This window comes from Mobula hypostoma, chromosome 25 (assembly GCF_963921235.1).
Source record: "Mobula hypostoma chromosome 25, sMobHyp1.1, whole genome shotgun sequence".
In the NCBI taxonomy this organism is placed as follows: Eukaryota; Metazoa; Chordata; class Chondrichthyes; order Myliobatiformes; family Myliobatidae; genus Mobula; species Mobula hypostoma.
The window spans coordinates 21657367-21684166 of NC_086121.1; the positions used below are offsets into that span (position 1 = coordinate 21657367).

Genomic DNA, 26800 nt, shown 5'->3' on the forward strand with positions numbered 1-26800 from the left:
CAGTTCTCCATTACTCATTCCAATTCCAACAGCTTTGTATAAATCAACTGTGAACTCTGTGCTTTAGTCCCATTAATGATATTTAAATGATTCACTGCTACCCATTCTAACCAATCGCTGTTTTGCCTAAGCAGACTCTGAAATCAATCCAGAATCAGTCACAAAACTGAAGTAGTGAGACTGTCCAGACCTATCGAGCTAGCACGACGGTTCAAGGAGCGTGGATTTTCCTGCCCTGTTACTTACACGATCAATGACTCTACAATAGGAGTTCACCTCAAACAATATCCCTAAAACAAAGCAATGCAAGATCAAACAAAAAAAATCTCAAGATGCAGAGCAGTTCTTAAAGTTTACAATAAAGAGATTACATTTCAAACTGTACAGAGAGAAGGCACAGAAGGGGAACACGATACTTTTGCTAGCAATTTCCTCTCTCATTCATTTCAAAAATTATTTCTTCCGAAATGCGGTTGATCAGTTGGGAGATTGGGCCAATCTTTTCAGAAGGCCCTCGGTGAAATTTACAAGAAATAAGGCAGGGACACGGTTAAGTGGAGGCGTGTCCGTGGTCAGATCTGCCATGATGGAACACAGCCACCATTAAGGACAGGTTCATTGGATAAACTCAATGTCTGAGCAGCCATACCCCTTTAAGGTACAGGATTTCATAGATTTTGCAGCCTCCTCCATGAGAAGAGCATGTCCTCCTGTCAATCCTACATGACCCACCCTTTATCCTGAGACTCGCCCCCACTAATTCTAGAGGAAGAAGTGGCATGGCATCCAATCATTCAACTGGTTCTTGTAGCAATCTTATTTTTCCAAGCTGGGAGTGGGTCTCTGATGCTGCCTGGGAGCTTGGGCAATAGACAATAACAAACAGTGATGTTTATATTTTATTTTAGTTAGAGACACAGTGTGGTGCAGGCCTTTCCAGCCCAGCAAACCACACCATCCAGAATCCACCTATTTAACCCTAGCCCAATCACAGGACAATTTACAATGACCAAATAACCTGCTAACCAGGAGATTCGGATCCAAGGACTAAAGTTAGTTTGGAATGCTGCTGCTCGCTTCTATTGTTTGCATGATTTGTGGAGTTTTCCCCCTCTTTCTCTGCGCATTGGGTGCTGTTCTCCATTGACTTCTTTCCGGTTTCTTGCTCTGTGGCTGCCTGTAAGCAGACAAATCTCAAGGTTGTATATTTTATACTTTCTTTGATCATAAATGTACTTTGGAATTTGATGTGGGATCTGACAGCATTGCTGAGGTGACATGTGGGTGAATTGTGTTTGAGTACGACAGAGATAGGTGCTGCTCAAATATCGAAGAGTGGGCTCACACAGCACTGGCGAGACCTTATCTAGAGTGCTGTGAGCCATCTTGTTCTCAGTGCTTTGAGGGTCTGGTCTGGAGTCACCGGAATGTAATCTGGAGCCAAGAGAATGCGGATGAGGAGTCTCAACCCAAAACCTCCGCTGTCCATTTCCCTCCTGGCCCACTGAGCTGGCCCTACATTTTGTGCAGGTCGTGTGGCAGGAAGGAACTCAGTGAAATCCTGTCCCACGCACCAGAAGAAAGTCTCTGATTCTCACCAAAATCAGGCCCGATGGTTGTGAGTATCACCTCCTTGCGATTTTGTTTGACTTTGTCGTGTCTAGGCACCGCGTCCACTTCCGATTTCACTCACGCCCTCGACCGCAGGCCTGAACACCACAACTGAAGATGTCTCCCCTTTCCTTCCTCCACACACACTTCCCAAGCCTGCACTCACCTGTTAAACTCTGACCCGCGTCCTCAATTTTCCTGAAATTCAAAAGGGGAGCATCTGGTAAAAATCACAGCCTCGAGGGTACGCTGACAAGGCTGGGAACACAGCACAAGTGCAGAGAAGCAGGGCCTCTTGGTTATTATAGAACTATCAGTGTCGGGACTACTACTTTGCATCACTGGGCCTCCTAATCTGCTAATCATTCACAGATTTCCCTCGGTGAACATGGCTACAGCCAGAATTATTTTTTTCTAAAAACCAAGATCAACATAGCCCTTCTCTCTGGTCTCACAATTCTATAGAACCCTTCTGCTACACCACCCAAAGAGCAACCCAACGAGCAGAACCCTGGACTCTGCTTCTGGAGACAACACAGCAGAAACTGATCACCCCATCCAATATCCATACTTCTCCCAACAGAAATGCTCCGAAATACAGCACTGCATTTGAAACAGATGAGTGGTCGGCCTTGCAAGATTCAAGACTATTCCGCCACCGATGAAGATCACGGCCGATTTGATCTTGGTTGGACCTCCATGATTCTTGGTGTTTCCAAAGTTCAAAAGTCCACTCATTTCACACTTCAATAATTCAATGGGGTCTCCACAATTCTCTGGTGGTGGTGAGCACAAATGAGTCAAAGCAATGAAATTCCTTCTCATCTCGATGTGAAATAGGCAAACCTTTGTTCTGAAACTATGCCTCTTGATTCCAACTCCCTCATGAAGGGATTCATCCACTCAGGCTTGGAAGTGGAGGTGGTCGGCAGGGGAGGGGACAGTTGTTGAGATAAAGTGCCTTGTTTCTATGACTGTTCCAGGAACGATTAAACAACTGAGCACTATCAAGCAGCGCTGAGGGACAGAGGCTGAGATCAAGGTTGGAAGTGCTTTCACAAACAGGAGAAAATCTGCTGGAAATCCAAGCAACACACACACACACACACACACACAAAATGCAGGATGAACTCAGCAGGCCAGGCAGCACCTGCAGGAATGAGTAAATTGTTGACATTTTGGGCGGAGATCTTTCATCAGGACAGGGAAAAAAATGGTGAGAAGTCAGAGGTAAGAAGGTGGGGGAGGGGAGGAAGAAGTACGAGGTGGCAGGTGACAGGTGAAACCGAGAGAGGGGGAGGCGTGAAGTAAAGAGCTGGGAAATTTAATTGGTGAAAAAGATAAAGGGCTGGAGAAGGTGGAGATCTGGTAGGAAAGGGTAGAAGAGCATGGAAGAAAGGGAAGGGGAGGAGCTCCAGACAGGTAAGGAGATAAACGGGAATGCTGAAGGAGGGTAGGCAATTACTGCAAGTTTGAGAAATTCTCACTGCTAAGTGTTGCTGCCGCAACGAAAGAATTTCCCACTTATTATTATTAAATTGATGTTCATGTCATCAGCTTGGAAGCTACCCAAGACAAGGAATACAAGGTGTTGCTCCTCCAACCTGAGCACGGTCTCGTCGCGGCAGCAGAGGAGGCCTCGGGCTGACATGTCTCAAATGCTTTAGTGTTTCAGCAACTGGCTGATCAGAAACTGGAGAATACCAGAAAACAGAAGGAAATAATAGCAAAAAAGCAGATACAGTTAGGGGGAAAAAAAATGCAGACAAGTTTGGATTTATCAGAAGACCTTCCCTGATAATTTCACCAGCAGAGCAAAGAGCCAGGACTTGAAGTATTACTTCAGCTTTGGGAACCACCCTTGCCTCTGGTGTTCCAGGCACGTAGTTATGAGGGGGCTGTTCCTGAGCAATCTTTGTACGGGTTAAAACAGTCTGTTTGGTAAAACATAATCGTATTCTTTTCAGTCTGCTGTCTGAATTCCAGGGAATCCTGGACCCTGGGGATTGTGGTTGGCAGGTTCAGGAAAAGCGGAGTTGAAACTAGGTGGAAATTTTCTCTAACTTATCCCCTCCTAATTAACTGCAGAGCTCAAGTACCAGATGAGCAGAACCTCAAGTTAATGACCTAATGAATGGTAACAGTAGGTTAATGAGTCCAGCCCAGTTTCACAGGAGAACACACACTTGACAGACTGTTGGAGAGGGAGAGGCATGGCGGGAGATTTCAGCAGTTATTTCCTGTGGAATTTAACTGCAAAGTAATTCTCAGAGTAAACTCCATCCACTTTTACTTGATTTCCCCCCAGAAGCATACTTTTTTTTAAAAAAAAACATGTCCAGCACTTTGATCATGACAATTATAGTGTGGTATAAAAATCAGATTTTTTTAATATTTGTTTTGGAAATTCTTCTGGGAGGATGGGAAATATGCAATAGAAAAAATATTTCAACAGATTGAGAACAATTCCTGTATTGAACCACTCAGCCATCAGGAGCAGCCCCGGGTAAGAAACTTTTTAGCGTCTGTTACAGTGGAAGCTCCACTGGTGAGGGAAATATGCACAAGTCAAGGTTACATAATAAGAGTGATCTGTTTTGAAACTTTCAAGATATTAAGAAGGGAACTGATAAGGTGGATGGAAAGAAATTGTTTCTGCTGGTTAGGGAGCCTAAGCCCCATCAGGGGTGAAATTGCAGATATTTTCCACATAGAACACAGTACAGCTCAAGAACAGGCCCTTCAGCCCACAATGTTGTGCTGGATCAGCTAAAAATCACTAGTCCCTCACCTACACAATGTCCATATTCCCTCATCTTCCTCACATCCATGTGCCCATCTAAACATCTCTTAAAAGCCTCTAACGTATTTGCCTCTACCACCATAGCAGGCATCCACCACTCTGAGTAAAAAAAAACTTACCCCTCACATCCCCTTTGAACCTACCCCCTCTCACATTCGATGCATGCCTTCTTGGCATTAGATATTTCTACCCTGGGAAACAGATACTCCCCGTCTACTCTATCTATGCCTCTCACAATCTTCTAAACCTCTACCAGATCTCCCCTCAGCCTCCGCCGCTCCAGAGAAAACAGCCCAAGTTTATCCAGCCTCCCATGATAGTGGATGCCCTCTAAACCAGGCAGCATCCTGGTAAACCTCTTCTGCACCCTCTCCAAAGCCTTGACATCCTTCCCATTGTCGGGCCACCAGAACTGTACGGAACATTCCGGATGTGGCCTCACCAGAGTTTTAATATCCAGGGCAGGAAGCATTTGGAATTCTCTTCCACGCATAACAAGTGATATTGTTAATCTTAGGCTGAAAGTGAAAGGTTTAACTTCGGAGATGAGGAGATAAGGTAGGTTCTCGCAGCCAGGTATGGGGTCAGCGATCTCAGTGCATGGTGGGGCAGAGCTTAGGGAATGAGCAGGCTCCCCTTTCCCACACTTCCTAAGGTAATGAGACCCCAGAAGGGACCATCTAAGCTCCAGGTCAGCTGGGCACCGCAGGGGCGCAGCAAGTTCTGCAGCAGTCCCACTGTAATCAGCAGCCCGGGTTCAATCCTGACCTTATCCACTCCCTGGGCTCCACGTCCCCAGGGAACTGTACTTGGTGGTGAGCGATTGTGAACGGCTCCTGGTGTGGGCAGGTGATGGGAAAATCAGAGTGGAGCTTTGGCCAAGATATCAGAATAGGCTGCAGGGGAATAAGTGAGGGGGGAAGAGATCGATGGGAATGCCCTGAGAGGGCACAGACTCATTGGATTATCTGGTCTCCTTCGAAAACCGAGAACATCCAATTGGCAGCACCTTAACAAATGGACCAAAATGGCATCTGCATCTGGGCCGCAAAGCACGGAATAAGTGGGCAATGCAATCCTTACCTTGCACATCTCCTAAAGACCAGAAAGCAAGATATGTTACTAGTGGCCATCCACACGGGTATGACAAACACTTAACAAATCACACATTGCGGCTTCAGCTTCACGCAGGTGGGGTGTGACCGGTGATGGAGGGTCCCCATGGACAATGCCCACAGTCAGTCCCCGCAACAGAACCTGTAGCACGTTTTAGGTGGGATCCTTTGTATTCCTGGCTCCTGACAACACCTATAGAGTTCAGTCACATTAACCATGCACATTGGCCATCCCTACATTACTCATACTGGAGCCCTGTACAGGTCCGGAGAGACACTGCCGAAATAGCCAATGTGGGCTCAGCTAGAAAGATCCCTTTACCCCTAACAGCCATCCAAAGGGCTGAAAAATAATCCTAGCAACTCTGGGCAATCAAAATTCCTGCCACGCCTCATTTCCCATTCACCTGTCCCGGCAGAAATTTAACTGACAGGACCACCCCCCTGCCCCCCCGCCCATCTAATCTGGCAATCAGCTGTTCCAAACTAACGAACTGGTTCAGCGGTGCTCGGCCTGTAACCTGGGAGGAGCGAAACACAAGATCATTCCAAGAAATTCAGTCTAAATTTGGCCGATCCATACAGGGGTCATCTGGGAGGTCTTGCAGTGAGTCAGCAGCCTGGCCGCTTGAAATGCTGAGCTCATTTTTCAGGAAGCTCCAGCCGAGACAATAGAACTCAGAATAGGCCTGGCGATGTGACAGTACTATATATATATATATATATTAAAAAATATAGTGGCTGCAGCCCAGTCCATCAGAGGCAAAACCCTCCCCACCATTGAGCATATCTACAAGGAGCACTGCCAAGAGGAAGCAGCATCCATTGTCAAGGAACCCCCACTCTCTGTTCTGACTTCTACCATCGGGGAGGCGGTACAGGAGCCCAAGACCCCACACCACCAGGTTCAGGAACAGTTATAGAACATAGAATAGTACAGCACAGTACAGGCCCTTCAGCCCACAATGTTGTGCTGACCCTCAAACCCTGCCTCCCATATAAGCCCCCACCTTAAATTCCTCCATATACCTGTCTAGTAGTCTCTTAAACTTCACTAGTGTATCTGCCTCCACCACTGATTCAGGCAGTGCATTCCACCCACCAACCACTCTCTGAGTAAAAAACCTTCCTCTAATATCCCCCCTGAACTTCCCACCCCTTACCTTAAAGCCATATCCTCTTGTATTGAGCAGTGATGCCCTGGGGAAGAGGCGCTGGCTATCCACTCTATCTATTCCTCTTATTATCTTGTACACCTCTATCATGTCTCCTCTCATCCTCCTTCTCTCCAAAGAGTAAAGCCCTAGCTCCCTTAATCTCTGATCATTATCCATACTTTCTAAACCAGGCAGCATCCTGGTAAATCTCCTCTGTACCCTTTCCAATGCTTCCACATCCTTCCTATAGTGAGGTGACCAGAACTGGACACAGTACTCCAAGTGTGGCCTAACCAGAGTTTTATAGAGCTTCACCCTTCAACCATCAAGCTCCTGAACCAGTGTGGATAACTCCACTCTCCTCAACTCTGACCTGATTCCACGGCCCACAGACTCACGTTCAAGGACCCTACAATGCATGTTCTTGTTTATTTCGTGTTTTTTTTTTGTTTTTGCAGTTTGCATATTGGACTGCTTTTGCACTTGGTTTGCTGGTCAGTCTTTGTTCGCCTGTAATTTCTCATTGCTCCTGTTGCATTTCTTTTGTTCTACTGTGAATACCTGCAAGAAAATGAATCTCAGGATAGTACGTGGTGGCAAGTACTTCATAATAAATTTAGCTTGAAATTTGATGCCAATGAACAGGAACAGTCTGTGCATCATTTTTCCCAAACTCTGCATGTCATATAATTCTACCTTCATTAAAGGGGAGGGGAGGGGGAGGGAACGTCGACTCAGACCTTGAGAGGCCTGTGTCGGGCATTTTCATGCCTTACAAGGCGCAGATTGGAAGTCTGTGTGGGGCACCACTCCTCACACAGACTAGAGCAATGTGTGATTAAGTGCCTTGCTCAAGGGCACAAACACACTGCCACAGCTGAGGCTCGAACTAGCGACCTTGAGGTAACTAGACGAATGCCTTAACCACTTGGCCACGTGCCCAACACTACCTTCATTAAACGCCGAGCTAATTGTCATTCAACAGCAAATGAGCGCAGGTGCCGAAATTCTGAAATAAAGTCGGGGATGCTGGAGACCAACTAATCTGAAAATGTTATTCCAGATTGATTTTTTTTTTAAAATAGGTTGGCCAATGTGAAAATTCCTCAGAACTTCAAAACGAAGGAGATGGTTCCTGCTTGGAAAAATAACAGGCTTTGTTTATTTGTGAACTGCCCTCAAAAGGCACCCATGTGACACTTCCCCCATAACTGCATCTTCTCAGCAGGGACGATAGGATCTAATGATTTGTCCAAAAAATACTTCACAATGAGCTTCTTTCATGCTCAACACTGGCTCCCCTCAGTGTTATTAATACACTTCCCAGACAAATCAGAAACTCTGTTCACATATCAGATCATGAGTTTCAGCATATTAATCATGTGCCAGCAGAAAACTGGCAGTCACTTTTAAATTTAGATGGCTGCATTATCAACATGCCGTCAATATCATCCTCAAAATCATAATCTTTTATTTACAATGGAAAAGGCCCATGCAAATCAATGTGTATATATGTGTGTGTCACCATATACAACACTAAGATTTATTTTCCTGTGGGCATACATAGTAAATCTATAGAACAGTAACTACAACAGGCTCAATTGGAGTGCAGAAGTTAACCAACTGTGCAAATGCAAATATAAATAAATATCAATAAATAACGAGAACCTGAGGCAACAAGATAAAGAGTGCTTAAAGTGAGATCATTGTTGTGGAAACATCTCAATGGATGGGCAGATGAGTGTAGTTATCCCCTTTTGTTCAAGAGCCTGATGGTCGAGGGGTAGTAACTGTTCTTGAACCTGGTGGTGTGAGTCCTGGGGCTCTTGTACCTTCTACCTGATGGCAGCAGTGAGGAAAGAGCATGGCCTGGGTGGTGGGGATCTCTGATAATGGACGCTGCTTTGCTAAAACAGTGTTCCGTGTAGATGTGCTCAATAGCTGGAAGAGCTTTACTCGTGATGTATGAATAAGATTTGTGTACAAAGAGTTGGCTTAATGACATCATAATTTGTTTTCCAAACTGTATGGTCCACTGACACAAAACACACTTTTACACAGGAAACAAATAGATTTGCCTTCTATTTGATGAGCAGACACCCGTCAGAAGGACATTGTTGTCACTCTGCTGAATAGTCCCTTGCATTAAATCTGTGATTCATAGCTTTATTTTGAGTCTTTTATTTGCATAGTATAGTCTCCGAGAGCCTCATGGTCTACCACTTCAACTGACGGGGGTAGGGAGTAGTGAGGGGTAAATTAGAGTCACCCAGCACAGAAAAAGACCCGATGACTCACCATATCCAAACTCAATCCCATCCCCCAGCCCTTAGTCAACAGCCGTCTTGCCTTTGTATTCAAGTACTCATCTTGACACTACTTAAACATTGTGAGATTCCCTCTCAACTTCTCACTCCTTTCATTAAACTAAGTTGAAACAGCCTCCCAGCAGCATACTACAATGTTATTTTATTCTCAAGTCCATTGCCAGCTTTGGAAACCCTAACTCAATGAAACAGAAGTGCCTGACATTATCCGCTTCCAAAGTGACGCCTGACTTAAAGATTCTTGTCCTAATTTTTGAACCTCCACATCTGTGATCTCCTTCACTCCTGTACAATCAGGGACCACTTTATTTGGTACACCTACCTGCCAATGCAAATATCTAATCAGCCAATCCTGTGGCAGCAACTCAGTGCATAAAAGCATGCAGACATGATCAAGAGGTTCAGCTATTATTCAGACCAAACATCACAATCAAAATGCTGATCTCCTGGGATTTTCACGAACAACCGTCTCTAGAGGTTGCAGAGAATGGTGCGAAACACAACAAAACATCCAGTGAGCAACAGTTCTTTGGGCAGAAATGTCTTCCTAATGAGACAGGTCAGAGGAGAATGGCCAGACTGGTTCAAGCTGACAGGAAGGTGACGGTAACTCAGTTAACCATGTCTTACAACAGTGGTGTGCAGAAGAGCGTCAGAACACACAATATGTCGAGTCTTGAACTGGAAGCTCTACAGCAGCAGAAGACCACACCAGTTTATACTCTTGTATCTAATAAAATGGCTACTGAGTATGTACCCAGGAGACCTATTCCTGCTTTTTAGACCAGCAGCAATCCAGCCTTGGGTAGGTCTCATGTTCTGGAATTTGCTGTAAAGCTTCTAAGATGCTTTAAAGCCCATCACTTTGACCAAGCTTTCGATTGCCTTACCTAATGTCTCAAGCTGTTTGATGTCAAATTTCCCTTGCTGTGGGATGCCTTGAACAGCCATGGTACAGGTGGAAGCCACTGGTTCACTGAGTCTGGAACTTTCTAAGGGCAATGCAGGCTGCCCCACTCTTCTAAAGAAAATTCTCTCTCCTTCACTCAGCGGCACCTTCAAAACAGAGTCCAAAAGCTGAGCTCAAAACGCACACCAGGATCTCAGCTGCAGGTCTGTCAGAGGTGGCAGCATTCAAATGAGGCATAAAAGCTAAGATTCAGTCTGCTTTAGCAGGTGGATGTCAAGTTATCTACAGCACAGAGCAAGTTCAAAGTAAATTTATTATCAAAGTACATATATGTCACCATATGCTATCTTGAGGTTCATTTATCTGCAGACATTTACAATAGAATCAACGAACATCTACACACAAAGATGAACAACCAATGTACAAAAGACAAATTGGATAAAAGATGGATGGTTGAATGAATGCATAAGCACTGAGAACCCAAGTTGTATGGTCCTTGAAAGTTAGTCCATAGGTTGTGGAATCAGTGCAGAACTGAGGTGAGTTTAAAAGCTAGATGGTTGTAAGGCAATACCTGTTCCTGAACCTGGTGGTGTGGCATCTAAGGCTTCAGTACCTCTTTCCCAATGGTAGCAACAAGAAGAGAGCATAACCTGGATTGTGAGGGTCCTTGACGTCGGATGCTACTTTCTTATTTATTTATAAATGGCACGTGGGCATCACAGGCAAGGCTGAAATGTATTGTTCGCAAATCCAGCTGCTTGCAGAGCCATTTCAGGGGACACAAGAGCAAATCACATTGGTCAGTATAGAGTCTCTATTAGACTATACCGGGTAAGGTTGGGAGATTCCCTCAATGAATCAGATGGATGTTCTGATATTCTAGCATTTTCATAGGGACCATTATAGATATTGGCTTTTTAATTTCAGATTTAAATATTGAAATTCACCAGCTCTTCACATAAGCAATCATGTCATCACAGCGAAGGCTGTACCAGGCTACAGAATTCTGCATCTTCTTCAGCCTTTCTGAATTTCCAACCAAGAAATGTGGGGGAGGGCAAGTATTAGACACTGACATGTTACAAACATCAACTCAAGTGTAGTTTACACAATCCTTTGAGAGCGGTTCCTCCACTGTTGTTAAACTGTTCACAGCCATGGTGTTTACTTTAGATCCACGAGGGTGATGCATGATGGAACGCTCAAGAACTTGATATCTCCCAACTTCAAAAAGGAAGGTCAATATATATTTATGAAGACGCAAGATTAAACAATTGTTAATCGAAATAAACAAATCTTCTTCCTTGCAAGTTGGAGATTGCAAATATTATTAGTCAGGTGCATACGCATGTGTGGGCAGACGCTCAAAGATTAGTTTTATTTGTCACATGGACATCGAAGCATATGGTGGAGTGTGCCTTTTGTGTCGACCAAATCAGTGAGGATTCTGCTGGGCAGCCTGCAAGTGTTGCCACGTTTCCATTGGCTACAGAGCACGCCCACATCGCACTAACCCTAACCGTCCTTCTTCGGAATGCAAGAGGAATTTCTTTGTATTTCTACTGTGAATGCCTGCAAGAAAATGACTCTCAGGGTGGTATATAGTGGCATATACTGGTAATCAATTTACTTTGAACTTTGAAACCAGAGCACCTGGAAGAAACCCACAGGGTGACAGAGATTACATACAAACTCCTTGCAGACAGCAGTGGGAATAGAACCCCAATCTTAAAGCTGGTGCTGTAAAGCATTGTACGAACTGCTACACTATAGCGTCACCCACAATAACATCCAAGCACGTGAACTTGGCAGATAACCAACTCGTGAAGGGCTACTGTCCTTAATGGGTTTCAAATCTGCGACGCCACTATTTCCCTCTCATTACCCCAGGAAAGGATGGGTTTCCACCGAGTGGAGTAAACGGTCTTGATCCCAGATGTACACAGGGACATCGGAAACACCATGCCTGCATATCCTTCAGGAAATGAAATACAATAGGAAAAAAGGCTGAGTACCCACTCGATTCTATTTAAATTCACTCCTTGTTCCTTCAGGGATTTCCAGTCATAAAAGCTGCACGTGATAGTATACGTTATCCAAGCAAGCCTGGAAATACGTCAGAATTATATAGGTTGCAAGGTTTAGAAGCAGGACATTCAGCCCAGCTTATCTTTACTGGTCTTTATGTTCCAGCACAAGCTTCCTCCAACCTTATTCTATCTAATGCTGCCAGCATGACCTCTTGTCCCTTTTCCTGGATGTACGTACTGTTAACTGCACCCGCGCAGGTTGTTGTAGCTTCCTGCGCTAGCAGGTTCCACATTCTTACAGTCAGCTTTTGAAAGGGTTCAAACGTTTACACATGCTGGGAGAGAGGATCCACATAAACAGTCTCTGGCAGGACGAGTCCCAGCGGCGTCTTTCTCCCAAGTCGGTTTAGTCATCGTCCTTTAGCCGCTTTTAATTAAATTTTGACAGTAGCTTCTTGTGCTCGTTCTCTTCGAAAGAATGGCAATGCTTTGCAAATGGACAGCGCAAGACTCCGTCAGGAGGGCAGTGAAGGACAAGCGAAGATGGAGTCATGGTCATGGACCACTGAAACAGCCCATTCAGCCCATCAAGTCAGTACCGGTCATTGGCAGTCATCATACTCTAAACCCACTTTACTCTCCGCACAATCCCAGTGACCCCTGACCCTCTCTAATACATTATGGGCAAATTACAGAGGGTAATTACACTACTAACCTGCATGGCTTTGTGGGGTGCAGCAGAAAAAGGAGCACCTAGAGGGAACCCACAGGGTCCACAGCAAGAGTGTGCAAACTTCATACAGACAGGCAGAACCAGAGGCCAGGATGGAACCCGGACTACCGGAGGTATGAAGCAGCAAGCCCGCGATGGCCAGAGTACAGCTGCAAGGCTTAAACCCACAACCAGTCTTATAGACAAGAGCATTTCCAAAGAAATAGGGTAGAGAACAATGCAACTACTTAGAAAAAAAGACCCAATGCTAACATCTCACAGAAGGCAGGGTTGGGCATTAAATACTGACTTGGATGTTTCTGAATAAATCTAAATATCTCCACTTCAATCCCTTGTCTGCTCCTTCCTCTACCTTTTCCAACAGTTTACAAATTTTAATTTATGTTATTTATTTTGCCTCAAGAGCTGCTATGGGCACAGACGTTTTTATTATCTTGCAACCTGCTTAAGAATAAAAACAACTATCTTTCCCATTTATTTCCTTGTCATCTCAACCCACACACTGTCGGGGCTGATTAGACACTAAGTGAAAAGTTGTGGAATATTAGCCTCTCTCTGACTAGTCCATGTACCTGCAAACCTCTTTGTAATCAGGAAGTTGTAAAATTAGTCAGCTCCATCTCGGGTACTGGCCTCCGTAGTATCCCAGAGATCTTCACAGAGCAATGACGCAGAAAGGTGGCATCCATCATTACAAACCCCCATCACCCAGGACATGCCCTCTTCTCATTGCTACCATCAGGAAGGAGGTACAGAAGCCTTAAGGCACACACTCAGCCATTCAGGAACAGCTCCTTCCCCTCTGCTATCCAATTTCTGAATGGACATTGAACCCATGAACGCTACTTCTCCTTTTTAAAAATATTATTTCAGTTTTTGCACTTTTTTTGTCATTTTTTTTTATTGAATTTCATCAAACATTTCCATAAGATGTATTTCAGATACTGTACATATATATCATATAATCATATTTGTCACAAATCTCCACATAATATTTATCTGAGGTATACACTTATAGAAAGGAGAGGAAAGAAAAGAAAGAACAATTGAAAATTTAATTATTTAATATACAATTCCCCCTTCTCCAGCCCTGTATCTCTTTTACCAATCAACTTTCCAGCTCTTTACTTCACCCCTCCCAGTTTCACCTCATCACCTTGTGTTTCTTCCTCCCCTCCCCCCACCCTCTAACTCTAACTCCTCATCAGGACTGGAGAAAAAAAGGTGAAGGGTCTCGGCCTGAAACGTCAACTGTACCCTGTTGAGTTCCTCCAGCATTCCGTGTGTGTTGCTTGGATTTCCAGCATCTGCAGATTTTCTCTTGTTTATATACTTACTGTAATTGATTTACTATATTATCATGTATTGCATTGTACTGCGGGCACCAAGTCAAATTTCACAACATATACCGGTGATATTAAACCTGATTCCCATTCATTCTGGTAACTAGCTAGTAAACTCTCCTAGTCGCCCCTTTCTGTAGCTCTGGTACTCTTCCTATCTGGGGTCCACAACTGTACGTAATATTTCAAGTGTGGCCGAAGCCAATTCCTTGTACAAATACAACATTACTCCCTTGTCCCCAAAGTAAATTTATCATCAAAGTATGTTTATGTCACCATAAACTACCCTGAGATTCATTTTCTTACAGGAATTTACAGGAAAATAAATACAATAGAATTTAGGAAAAACTAGACAAGCAAAGCTAGACAAGCAACACATGTGCAAAAGAAAACAAATTGTGCAAATAAGGAAATAAATAAATGATACAGAGAACACGAGTTGTAGAGAATGAAAATGAGTCTGTGGGCTGTGGAATGCTCAGATTTAAGGTGAGTGAAGTTATCCATGCTGGTTCGAAAGCCTAATGGTTGCAGGGTAATAACTGTTCCTGAACCTGGTGGTGTGCGACTCGAGGCTTCTCTACCTCCTGTCTGATGGTAGAAGCGAGAAGAGAGCATGGCCCGGGTGGTGGGGGTCCTTGGTGATGGATGCCTCTTTCCCGGCAGCGCTCCCTGTAAATGAGCTCAAGTTTAATGGCTTGCATTTTGAATTTAGAATGACGTTCCACATTTATCATATTTTCAGCCAGAGATCAGTCTCTGGGCACCTCCAGGTCTCTCGATTCCTTTTGATTAGGTTGTCCTGCTTTCACTCACGTCTCAGCTGCACTAACATTTCCCTTTACCAGGCCGTGTTATCACTCTGACCTTCCTGCATCTCCTTGAGTTATTAATGTACATTAGCAGAGCCCAATATCATTCTTCACGCTCAGGCCCGAACTGCTAATGTCAAACAATTCCCTGTGGATGGTCAAGTTCAAAAGGTTGAATGACTGAATGAAGCTGCAAAGGGGAGGCCATTTGACCCATTATATATATATTATACACACACACACACACACACACACACACACACACATAGTATATTATATATTATTATGTATATAGTGCTCAAGACTTTTGCACAGTACTGTAGCAATTTTATGTATTGTACTGTATAAAATAAAAACAAATTTCTTGACATATGTGAGTGATGATAAACCTCATTCTGATTTAGGTCTCTCTCTATTGTGGACTAAGAGTGGGACAGGGAGAGGGGAATCATGGTTGGAGAAGGGGGAGGGAGAGGGGAGGGAGAGGGGGACATGCTGTATTGATCAATAAGCCAATTTTTCTGAATCAAGCCAACTTGCCTGCTGTCTCAGGGCTGGGTGTGTCGGCACCCCCACCCGCACGCCCTCCGCCCCGGCAACCCTTCTCTGCCGCCTGTCCCCACGGCGCTCCACCCACCCTCGCCATCCCCAACACCCTTTGCTCCCGCCAGATTCACAAACTCTCTCTCCGCTCCACACTGGCAAACACAGTACCGTGCAAACCTGAGGCTCTGTAGCGATACAGATGTGCCCAGGAGTTTGCACAGTACTGTATGTTGTGGAATGTGTTGCTCTGTGACAGTAATACAACGCAATACATAGATAATATTACAAGTGACCATAAGAAATATAAAATATAAGTAGTGTAAAAAGGAAGAAAGCCAGATTTGGGAACAGCTTCTTTCCAACTGTGATAAGACTGCTGCACGGATCCTGACCCGGATCTGGGCCGTACCCTCCAAATATCCGGATCTGCCTCTCGGTTTTTTTTTGCACTACCTTACTTTCCCTATTCTATTTATGATTTATAATTTAAATTTTTAATATTTACTATCGATTTGTACTCCAGGGAACGCGAAGCGCAGAATCAAGTATCGCTGTGATGATTGTACGCTCTAGTATCAATTGTTTGGTGACAATAAAGTATAAAGTAGTGATCATGATCTGTTTAGAAATCTGAGGGCGGAGTGGGGAGAAGCTATTCATGAAATATTGAGCGTCTATCTTCAGGCTCCTGTAACTCCTCCCAATGAGAAGAGAGCGTGTCCTTGATGGTAAGGGTTAGGGTCTTTAATGATGGATGCTGCCTTATTGAGCATCGACTGTTGAATACGTCCACAGTGGCTGGGAGGTTAGTGCCCATGAGGCGCTGAGTGAGTTTACAACTTGTTCCCAATCCCGCGCATTGGCCCTTCCATACCAGGCGATGATGTAACCAGCCAGAACGCCCTCCGCGGCACATTTGTAGGAATTTGTGAGAGTCACCAACCGGGACTGAACTTCAATTATAATCTGATGCCTCTTTAGCAAACGCGAAGGAATTAAATTTATAACGGACGAGGTCAAAAAGAGATGCACGCAGATGCAACACTCCCATACCTCATCTAACCCTAGAGGAGCAGAAGCCAGTGGATTGAAATCACGACGGAAAACCTTGTTAGGAGAGGATCTGAAATCCAGAGCCCCAGGTTAGGTTACCCAAATCTTGTTGAGCGCAATTCACAGGAATTCCTGCGGGAAAAGCATGTGAAATATTGATCGATCAGGAGGGGCAGCAGCAGAGGGATTTAGTGCTCGATATTCCAGGGGTGGAAGTGTTGACAGGATGAAAATGCCGGATCAATCTCTGGAGGGAGAAGAGTGTTGGTGACAACCTGAATGATGAGCCAGGGTTGTGGATGGAATCAGACGCTGCTGTGATTTAGAGAAAAGACCTGCCTCGTTTCTGTAGGATGCATTGGCAACCTGGGTCAATACTGGAAGGTGCTTACAAGAGATTTTACTGAATAAAAGTAACTATTACATGAAAAGACTTGGCCACTGTCCTGAGAAAGAAAGCTGGATTTGGACTAAAATAAGTTTATTAGATGAAAGTTTTTAAAACGGAGTGGATATAGAGAGGTCAGTTCCTTTTGTGAGGAAGGCAAGTTCATCCATACAAGAAAGTAACCAACGATCCAAATAAGGGATGCATCAGAAATGTACGGTATTGGTGTGAACGCGGAAACTATTGGCATACAGAGTGGCTTGAAGCGAATACCATCAATTCATTTAAGCGGAGGCTGGACAAGCGCCGGGGAGAAGGGGTCAGGAGGGTTACACTGATGGATTTTGATGAAGGTGGGAAAAAGCTCGAATGCAGCATAACGCGAACACGGAGTGGTCCTTTTTGGCCCTGTACCTCCACATACCCATGACTTTAACTTATTTTACACATTTTCTCTACAATGGCTAATTTGTGACGGAATAAATTTCCAACGATTAAAACTTCAACCTAGACAACATGACCAACATTTAAACAAAACACACGAGCTAAAATATTTTGGTACACAAGAACTAAAGACACTGTGGTGCACAGATCGGGACTGATGACTGTGATTATGCCCTTTTATTCCACAGCTCCCCAAGCCTCATCCGCCAGCCCCACCGCTCCGCCGTCCCTCTCCTGACATTGGATCCCAGACCGCTCAAAGTCGCTGCCACGTTTCGTCATCGAGTCAAAAGCCAGTTCGCTGACAATCGTTTGGCAAACGAACAGAAATGCGGTTGCACTGAATGATTTCAAATTTACTCGGAAATGATGTACGGCCGGGATTCTAATCGAATGAGAAATGGCGCCTCTACTCTTTTTTTTTGCGGTGACTGCACACTGTAACTGACAGCAACAATGCCACATCTCCAGTCACGGCTAAATGCTTATTTCAACAGTCCTGCTCCTTCGGACAACATCATTACGGCGCATATCCTTCGACACTGTGCATCATAATTTAACAATAGAGGGAAGCTCGCTGCCCGCTCGCGTTCACAGATTAATTTGGACAGATTAATTATCCCTGAAATTGGCTGGCAATTCGTCACAGCCGATGGCAACAAATTGCCCGTACTTAGCCCGGCGTTACTTGAAAAGGGCGATTTTTAAAAAAATGAACATTTCCCATTCTGGCATCCCTAACCCGTTTTGGCCGCGATCCTGGACAACGCTCCGTTCTGCCATGTCATTCCTTACCAAAAGCCCGATTTCTTTAAGGAAACTTCTATCACAAAAGACTAACGCAGCATCAGCACCTAATCCTCCCTCACAGAACCGAATGTCCGAAACACAAAGCAGTCACAGACTATTCTACGCCCAGTTTCTCCACTGAGGAACAGCGATGCTTCTAAGCATCTAAGCCTTGTATTCACAACATATTCAGATATTTTTCCCCAAACTAAATACAGCACAATATCACACGGAGTCAGGCGGATTTGATCATTTAATGGGTACAACCAACACCTTATTGTGATCTAATCTTCGAATCAATGAATCCAGCCAAAAAATACCATACACGTCTAATGACTGCACACCCCTTACCTGAAACGAGGGGAGTCTTTCACACACTCTTCAAAATCCACTGTCATTTTGATTGTATTTTTCTCTCTAGTTTGGCATTCACCCTTCATTTAGGCTGTTCATCGCCCAATTTGAGAACGGAAACGCGAGGACTGGCTGCGACCGGGTTTGATTTAGTCCAAAATGGTAGGAACGATGTGAATTGAAGCAGAGACTCTCAGAGCCATTCTCTCGCTCTCTTTCCTGGGATCCGAGTCTCCGCCAGCCGAACCCACGCCTATAGAGCTGTCAATCAGGCGCAGAGGCAACGCCCCGCGGGCTGCAGGCTGTTGTGGCGGGTACGGGCAACCATCTTTGATAAAGGCAAAGGACAGCTGCTCCCCCGAAATCTATATTTAAGGTTTCTTGCACTAGGTGACCAGGGCTTAGATGTGAGGGTTGGGGTGATTTGAAAGGAGGCGCAAGACAGACGGATCGTGGAGCAACATGCGGGAGGCATCAGCCAAGAATCGGCCACAAGCTCCCACCCCCACCACCGGGCGTGAATAAGCCAGAAAGTGCCGCTTAATTCAACAGACTCTACTGTGGAAGCCGACGACAATCTGGCGCTTTATCCGAGACTGAGCGCCTCAGGAGCGGGCGTTGAAATCCTACAGCCCCTCCGTTACCAAGTGAGGCGGCCGTGCCGGCTCCCCGCTAAATCCGAAAGCGGCCTCGCATTGGCGCTCCCTGAAAGACGCCATCAAGCACGCGGCGCGACAGTAGAAGGACCCTGAATACGCCCTATCTGCCTCATTAGGGGAAATGTTCAAGCTGTGCAAAAAGTGCCTGAATAAATTTATCCCAAACATTAATAGAAATACAGCAACAGAATATGGCAGTTAATGATAAAAACCACGCCATATAGAAGAGTTGTGTGTTATTCACGTCATTATTATATGCAGTAGCTTTACGGGGTCTTTTCCTTTCGCACAGGTGTTTATTGCTTGGCCTCGGGGCCTTGTGATCTTGCGTCGCTCCCGGAGTGCGGACACCGAGCAGAGGAGAGGCGGCGTGGCCGATGGCGGTGACGGCGCGGTACTTGATCTATTTCCAGTACTGCGGCACCAACTACAGGTGGGTTGTGGGCGCCACCTTTTAGAAGAATTCCTTCGTGGAATATTAGCGTAGCTGTCAGGTCACACTGCCCAAGAAGGTTGATCTTCGACCTATGTTGTGACCTGGTCTGGGACCCCTGGGGATGGCAGATACACCACACCGCCTCCGAAGTTCATACTGACTAGGAGCAGGGGCAGCCAACTGGCCTCTCAACGCTGCTGTCGCATGGCAGATCTGATTGTGACCTTTATTCTGGTGATTCACGGTAACTTACCATATTCATAGAAAGAATTTATCTACAACGTCTTAAAAATAATTTTTAAAAACTCTTCTTCCACCGCCCCTTAGGGGAACTGACTTCTAGAGACTCGGCTCCTTCAAGAGAAATCAAACACATCGTTTTCTCTATTAAACAGGCAACTCATCATTTCTGAACAGTGATCCTCCTACAACACAAAACACCATCTTCACATCTACCCTGTCAAGAAACCCTCAGTCTAGCCTGGCCTTACAAAGACAGGGTTTAGTTTCATAAAGTCCTCTCTGAACGGCTTCCGTTTCATTACTTACCATAAATAAGGATATGCAAACTTAAAATGTAGCCTCACCAGTGCCTTATATAACTGAAATATAATCTTCCTACTTCTCTATTCAATTCTCCAGCAATAATTAATAATCAGGAAAATAATTACTTGTTGTATCTAATGCTAATCGTTGGTGAATTATGTACTGGAACACCCAGATTTTTCTATTATTAGATTATTATTTTTTTAAAAATTATTATTAAGATACAGTGTGGAATTGGCCTTTTGAGCCTCGCGGCCCAACAACCCCCCGATTTAACCCTAGTCTATTTACGGGACAATTCAGAATGACCAATTAACCTATCAACCGGTAAGTCTTTGGATTGTGGGTGGAAACCCACGCAGTCACGGGGAGAATGTACAAACTGCTTACCGGCGGCAGCAGGAATTGAACCAGGGTCCTCTCTGCTACTGTACTGCCCTACATTCCAGTGGTCTCCAATCTACCATCTTTTAGAAAATATACTTTGTTATTTTCCTGCCAGACTAACTAACTACACAATTTTTAACATTATACATAATTTTCCAAAACTTTGCCCAGTTATTAAACCTATTTATATCCTTTTGTAGCCTCCTTATGTCCTATTCACAACTTACTGTAAATGCCTGCAAGAAAATGAATCTCATGGTAGTATGATAACATAATATGTACTTTGTAATAAATTTTACTTTGACAACTCTCCTACCTTTCTTTGTGTCATCAGTGAATTCAGCAACCATAAATTTGAGCCCTTATCCAAAGTATTTAAACAAATGATACAAAATGTTACATCCTCAGCAGTAGCCCCCTGCCCCCCCCCGATTCTTCTATCTTACCAATCAGAAAAAGAGATTGTACTTCCAATAGCACAATCAGTCAGGCACCTCTTTTGGGGCAATTGATCACAGTGCAGTACAATAATTGTAGTTCAGGAAGAGATTTCGTTCGGAGCAGATTTTTCCATTTTATAAAACAATCTTTTGTTTAACAAGCTCCTTAAATAATTTAGAAAGCCCCAATAATATTTCATGGCCCAGTACTATTGGAATGTGATCTCTGCTGTAAACACAAGTAACTCTGCACACCGCAAGGTCCTACGGACAGCTATGAGAGAAGTGGAAAACTATTCAGTGTTAATGGTAATGGCTGCAGAATAGATAGCCAGGAAAGTCTTCTCTTTCCAATAAACAGATTCTTGCCCCTTCCTCTATTCCCCACTCTGATGTTATACCTCTTCTCACCTGTCTATCAGTCTCCCCCCCACCCCGATCCTCTTCTCCTTCCCTTTCTCCTGTGGTCCACTCTCCTCTCCTATCAGATTCCTTCTTCTCCAGCCCTTGATCTTTCCTACACACCTGGTTTCACATATCAGCTTCCAGTTATCGTCCTACCCCTCCTCTTGGGCCCTTAACTCCCAGTGACCATAGGCCACTGATGATTTCTTGTCTTCATTGCCCAAAGTCGATGGTCTGGTTGGAGTTCTTCAACGTTTCTGTAACCTGTTGCATCCACTGTACTGGTGATTGGCCGATACAGCTTCCCCAGAGCCCTGTTGGCTGACCTTGCCCGTTTCCACCTCTCACAACGGGGACATCAGGTTGGACTTTGAGAGGCTTCCTTTCTCACCCTCCACCTTTTCATTCTGGCATCTTCCCCCTTCCTTCTCAATCCTGGAGAAGTGTCTCGGCCTGAAACGTCGACTATCGGTCCAATTCCATGGCTGCTGCCTGAGCCGCTGAGATCCTCCAGCATGTTGTGTGTGTGTTGCCAGGAAAGTCTGCGCTCTTCTTTCCATGTTGTTCCATAATTTGTGCCAACTTTCAGGATAAGATGTTGGTGTGTAGCAGAGTCTGGTCCTCCCTCCCGTTGGACCAAGACATTGCTTGGTCAAGGCCATGTGGTAGCTGGCATCTAAAGGCTAGCCAGCACTAAAATAGAGTCAAAAGAAAGAAATACTCAATGCCGAGAAACTATCTGGGACAGATAGAGTGCACAGTGCAGAGGAAAGATTTACATCAGGATGTAAACATCGAGTGATCCATAAAATGATTCAGTATTGTGCTCTATCTCCAAATCCTTTCAACTTTCACTTTATCAGAGTATTTATCCAATACTTTTGCAGTATAATATCACTGGCACATTCTTCCGCATGTGCCTTGCACGTTACACGCTTGGACGATCAGGGCTCTCCACATTGAACGATCCCTCGATGATATCCGGCACACTTAGATCTGTTAGTTCTTTCACGGTGTCCATATATTTTCTACTTTGCCTTCCTCTTCTGCGTTTCCCAGGCATATGGCCTTGTAATGTAAGGCATTCTATTTCTCCCTTTCTGATGACATGGCCCAGGAATTTAAGTTTCCTCTCACTTAATGTTCTCATTAAAGATCTTCTTGTATGGGCACATTGGAGTACTGTCTCATTAGTTACCCTATGATATTTTCAGCATTCTTCTAAGAAACCACATTTCTGTGGCTTCTAAGTTTCTTTGGAGTTCTGCTGTTATGGTCCATGTTTCCCGGAAGCATACAGCAAGATTGATCAGATGTAACATTTTAGTAGCCTAAGCCTTGTTGTCATAGAAATGTATCTGTTGGTAAAAATGGGTTTCATTTTTTGGAAGCTGGTTTTGGCAGTGGCAATTCTTCTTTTTATTTCTACTTTCCTTCTAGCGTCTTGTGATATAAAACTACCAAGGTAATTAAAGCCGGTCTTTTGTTCAATCTCTTGGTTACCGATGTACAATTGGCAGTTGGAAGTATGCTGCTGTTTTGATATTACTATACATTTCATTTTTTTACAGTTGATGGTTAAACCAAAATCTGCACTTGTTTGTACTACTTTGTCTAGGAGGATTTGTAGGTCTTCTGCAGCACTTGCTATTAGGGTGGTATCGTCTGCATATCTTATATTGTTGATGTTAACACCTCCAATTTTTATCCCATCTAGGTCTTCTATTTCTCTGAGAATCATGTCACTATAGATATTAAATAATTCCGGTGAGGCAACGCCTCCCTGTCTAACTCCTCTTTGAATTTTAGTCCAACTGCTTATATTATCATCAATTTTTACTGCCGTGGTTTGATTCCAATATAAATTTTGAAGCAGTTGTTGGTCCCTTCCGTCAATGTTTAGTTTAGCGAGAATTTGAAATAATTTTTCATGTTGCACTTTGTCAAATGCTTTAGTGAAATCAATAAAACATAAAAAGACATCATTTTGATATTCAACTTCCCTTTCTGAAAGCACTCGTAGTATGAAAATTGCGTTCCTAGTTCCTTTATCCTCAATAAACCCATATTGCAGTTTAGAAGTTTCTAGCCTTTAATTTATTTTTAATTCGACTCAGGACAATTCTCAACAAAATCTTTATTATGTGACTCAGAAGACTGATTGTTCTATAATTTTCGCGGTTAATAGTTCCAGGAATTTTTGGCAGAGTTATAAATACTGATTTCAAGAGATCGTCAGGCAATACACCAGACTCATATATGCCATTAAACAGTTCAAAAAGAATATCCGTGCCCAGATCTTCTAGGGCTTGTATCATTTCCATAGAAATTTCATCCGGTCCAGTGGCTTTACCATGTTTCATGCTTTTCATTGCTTTAGTTATTTCTTCCGGTAATAGGTGGGCCAGAATTAGGGTGTCTAATATCTGGGGGTTTCCCCTCTATTATCTTCAAAAAGCTGCTCTATATACTGAATCCACCACTCACATACTTTATCTGGATCTGTTAGTATGGATCCTTCTGCTGATTTTATGCATCCTGTAGAGGAGGTTTTCTTAAGTCCAGTAATTTCCTTAATTTTCTTGGGCATTTCTTTGCTGTTGTTAACATGGCCTTTTACTTCACTGCATTTTTGATTCAGCCATTCTTCCTTTGCAATATTGCACAATTGTCTGGTCTGTCTGTCTAGCTCTCTGTATTGTACTTCATTATTCTTCACTAACCTTCTTTGTTCCATCAGATCTAAAGTTTCTTGGGTTATCCACCCCTTGTTGGTGTGTTGGATTTCTTGTGTTGGATTATCTCCTCTGCTAATTGCTGTATAGCATATTTAAATCTGTCCCAAAAATGTGTTGTTTCGTTTTCGTTGAGGTGTCCTTCTACAGCTGTTTTGGATTGTTGCTTACGTATGCTATCATTTTTAAGTTCTCCCAATATATACTACTTTCTCGTATCTCTACGTTTCAGTTCCTTTAATTTTGTTTTAATGGTAGCTATTACTGGATAGTGATCTGCTCCTGGGTGGGCTTTAGAATTTGTGATATTATTTCTAAAGCGTTCATTGATGGTAATGAAATCTATTTGATTCCTTGTTCTATCTCCAGGGCTAATCCAAGTACACAATCTATGTGGATGGTTTTTATATCAAGTATTGGTGATCACTTGGTTGTTTCTGACACACCAATCAGTAAACCTTTCTCCATTTTCAGTTTTCTCCCCTATTCCAGAAGGTTCTATGATGTTATCAACCCTTTCCTGTCCAACTTTGGAGTTAAAATCTCCCATGACTAGTTTTATATCCTGAGATTTACTTTGCTCATAAGCACTGTCGAGACACTGGTAAAACTTGTTGATATCTTCTTCATCCGCATCATTTGTTGGCGCATAGGCTTGGATTATGCTAATGTTAAAAGGGTTACCCCTTAATTTAACTAAAAGCAGCCGGTTGGATATCGCCCAATATCCCATATCACCGGCATATGTCGTGAAATTTATTGTTTTTGCGGCAGCAGTACATAATAATTTAAAAACTGTGAATTATATAATAGTTAAATTAACTAAGTAGTGCAAAAAAAGTAGTGAGGTGGTGTTCATGGGTTCAATGTCCATTCAGAAATCAGGTGACAGAGGGAAAGAAGCTGTTCCTGAATTTTTGAGTGTGTCTTCAGGTTTCTGTATTCCTTCCTGATGGTAACAATAAGAACAGGGCACATCCTGAGTGTTGGGGGTCCTTAATGATGAATGCTGCCTTCTTGAGGTGTTGCTCCGTGAGGATGTCCTAGATACTACAGAGGCTAGTGCCCGTGATGGAGCTGACTGAGTTCACAACTCTCTCTAACAGCAAGTCCAATTCGGTCCTAATAACTCAGCACATAACATAGATTTTCTTCCTGTTACCTTTGTTCTTTTATAAGTCACCTGAACTATGTGCCTTCTGGTTAGTAACTCATTAGAAGCACTTTGACCTTCTTTATTGTATTGGAAGTTGAAATAGCTCCCACTCATGTTGCCTACTTCTGTAACTTTTCTACCACATTTGCACTTGTATATTTGTGTTTTTTTTCCCTGTTACTCTAGTTTTGAGATGTTACAGTTTATTCAAACAGCTAAATTAGATGTAGAGACAATCGTTGATTAAAACTTACAAAGGTCAGGCTTTCGACAGATAGACCCTGAAAGCTGTGGGTTGTCAATGGAGCTGTAGTCTGATACAGATTTTCCTCCCTGTACTTTACTTTTCTTACTCATGTAAAACAGCATCCAATGCTAATATTTTATTCTGTTCTTTACAGTGGAGTCATGAAAAGTCCATCACATCAACTTGTTGCTGGGGTTCAGAATTACTTGGAGGTAAGTGAAATGTGAGGTTTTTCTCAAGGCATCCCATGCTGAGCCAAACTATACAAATCCTGAAATGAACTGTGCTAACTGAACTTCAAAGATAAGTTGTGTTCCTAAGGTACTGGAGTACAACTTCTTCCCTGTTGGAATGTTAAAAAATATTGTTCCTCAGGGTACCCCAGGGAAGCTGTGTTTTGTGGGAAATGCAGAGGGTAGAGAGCAGTTTTGCAGAACATCATAATCTGTCTGAAGACTGCTTCGATTGAGTTAAGTAAAGTTTATAAATTAGCCTATCTTTGGATAACAATAACAAAGGTTCATTAATTTTAAATTGTTATTTAGAATGAAGACAAGGGTCAGCAGAATGACACAAAACAGTGTTGGCGCATGTGATTCTTTGCTGCAATAAGTGATGGTTGTTCAAATACTGAAACAGTTATTCCACCTCAATTATCAGGCTCTTGAACCAGAGGGGATAACTTCACTCGCCCCATCATTGAACTGATCCCACAATACGTAAACTCACTTTCAAGGACTCCTCGTCTCACGTTCTCAAAATCTATTGCTTATTTATTTATTATTATTATATTTTCTTTTGTGCTTGTATATTTTGTTGTCTTTTGCACATTAGTTACTTGTCCGTCCAGCTGGGCCTGGTCTTTCATTGATTCTATTGTGTTTCTCGGATTTACTGTGTACGCCCATAAGAAAGAGAATCTCAGGGTAGTACATATATGTACTTTGATAATAAATTTACTTTGAATTTTTGTTGTGGCAAATATCTTTCTTTTTAAATCTTTTTATTAATTTTTCAAAATTACAAACTCAATAACAAAGTTGGTACAAAGAGATTGGAAAAATGTTCGTCAACATATATAAAATGAATTTTAAGTAACATAGATATAAAAGACTTCCAAACTCATAATGAGATTAAACATTAAAAAAGAAATAAAAAGAAAAAAAATATATAAACAAAAAAAAAACCCCAAAAGAAAAAAAACAAAAAAAAACCCCAAGGAAAAAAAACAAAACAGGGCTAGACCAACGGCTTATATCAGACATGTTCAATAATGTCGTTAACTCCGTTCCTTGTTGTGGCAAATATCAATGATTATTATTTTCCTTTCATATTTACAGTTTGTCTTCCTTTGCACATTGGTTGTCAGTC

At 43.3% G+C, this 26800-nt stretch overlaps 2 protein-coding genes across 4 annotated transcripts in view; one reads left to right on the plus strand and one right to left on the minus strand.

The window, feature by feature from the left end:
• acap3a (ArfGAP with coiled-coil, ankyrin repeat and PH domains 3a) overlaps positions 1–18995 on the minus strand; it is a 384840-nt gene extending 365845 nt beyond the window's left edge. The window contains exon 1 of the mRNA XM_063033259.1: positions 18416–18995. Within this exon, the coding sequence (XP_062889329.1) occupies positions 18416–18504 (89 nt within the window). The 5' untranslated portion in view covers positions 18505–18995. The remainder of the gene's footprint in view (positions 1–18415) is intronic.
• Positions 18996–19424: 429 nt separating this feature from the next.
• pusl1 (pseudouridine synthase like 1) overlaps positions 19425–26800 on the plus strand; it is a 104247-nt gene continuing 96871 nt past the window's right edge. Inside the window, exons 1-2 of one of the 3 annotated variants that reach the window (XM_063032928.1) lie at positions 19425–19510; positions 25584–25641. In XM_063032928.1, coding sequence (XP_062888998.1) covers positions 19455–19510; positions 25584–25641 — 114 coding nt within the window. In that variant the 5' untranslated portion in view covers positions 19425–19454. Of the gene's footprint in view, positions 19511–25291; positions 25642–26800 lie in introns of those variants that run through there. The other 2 variants (XM_063032930.1, XM_063032929.1) reach the window with 2 other exon arrangements.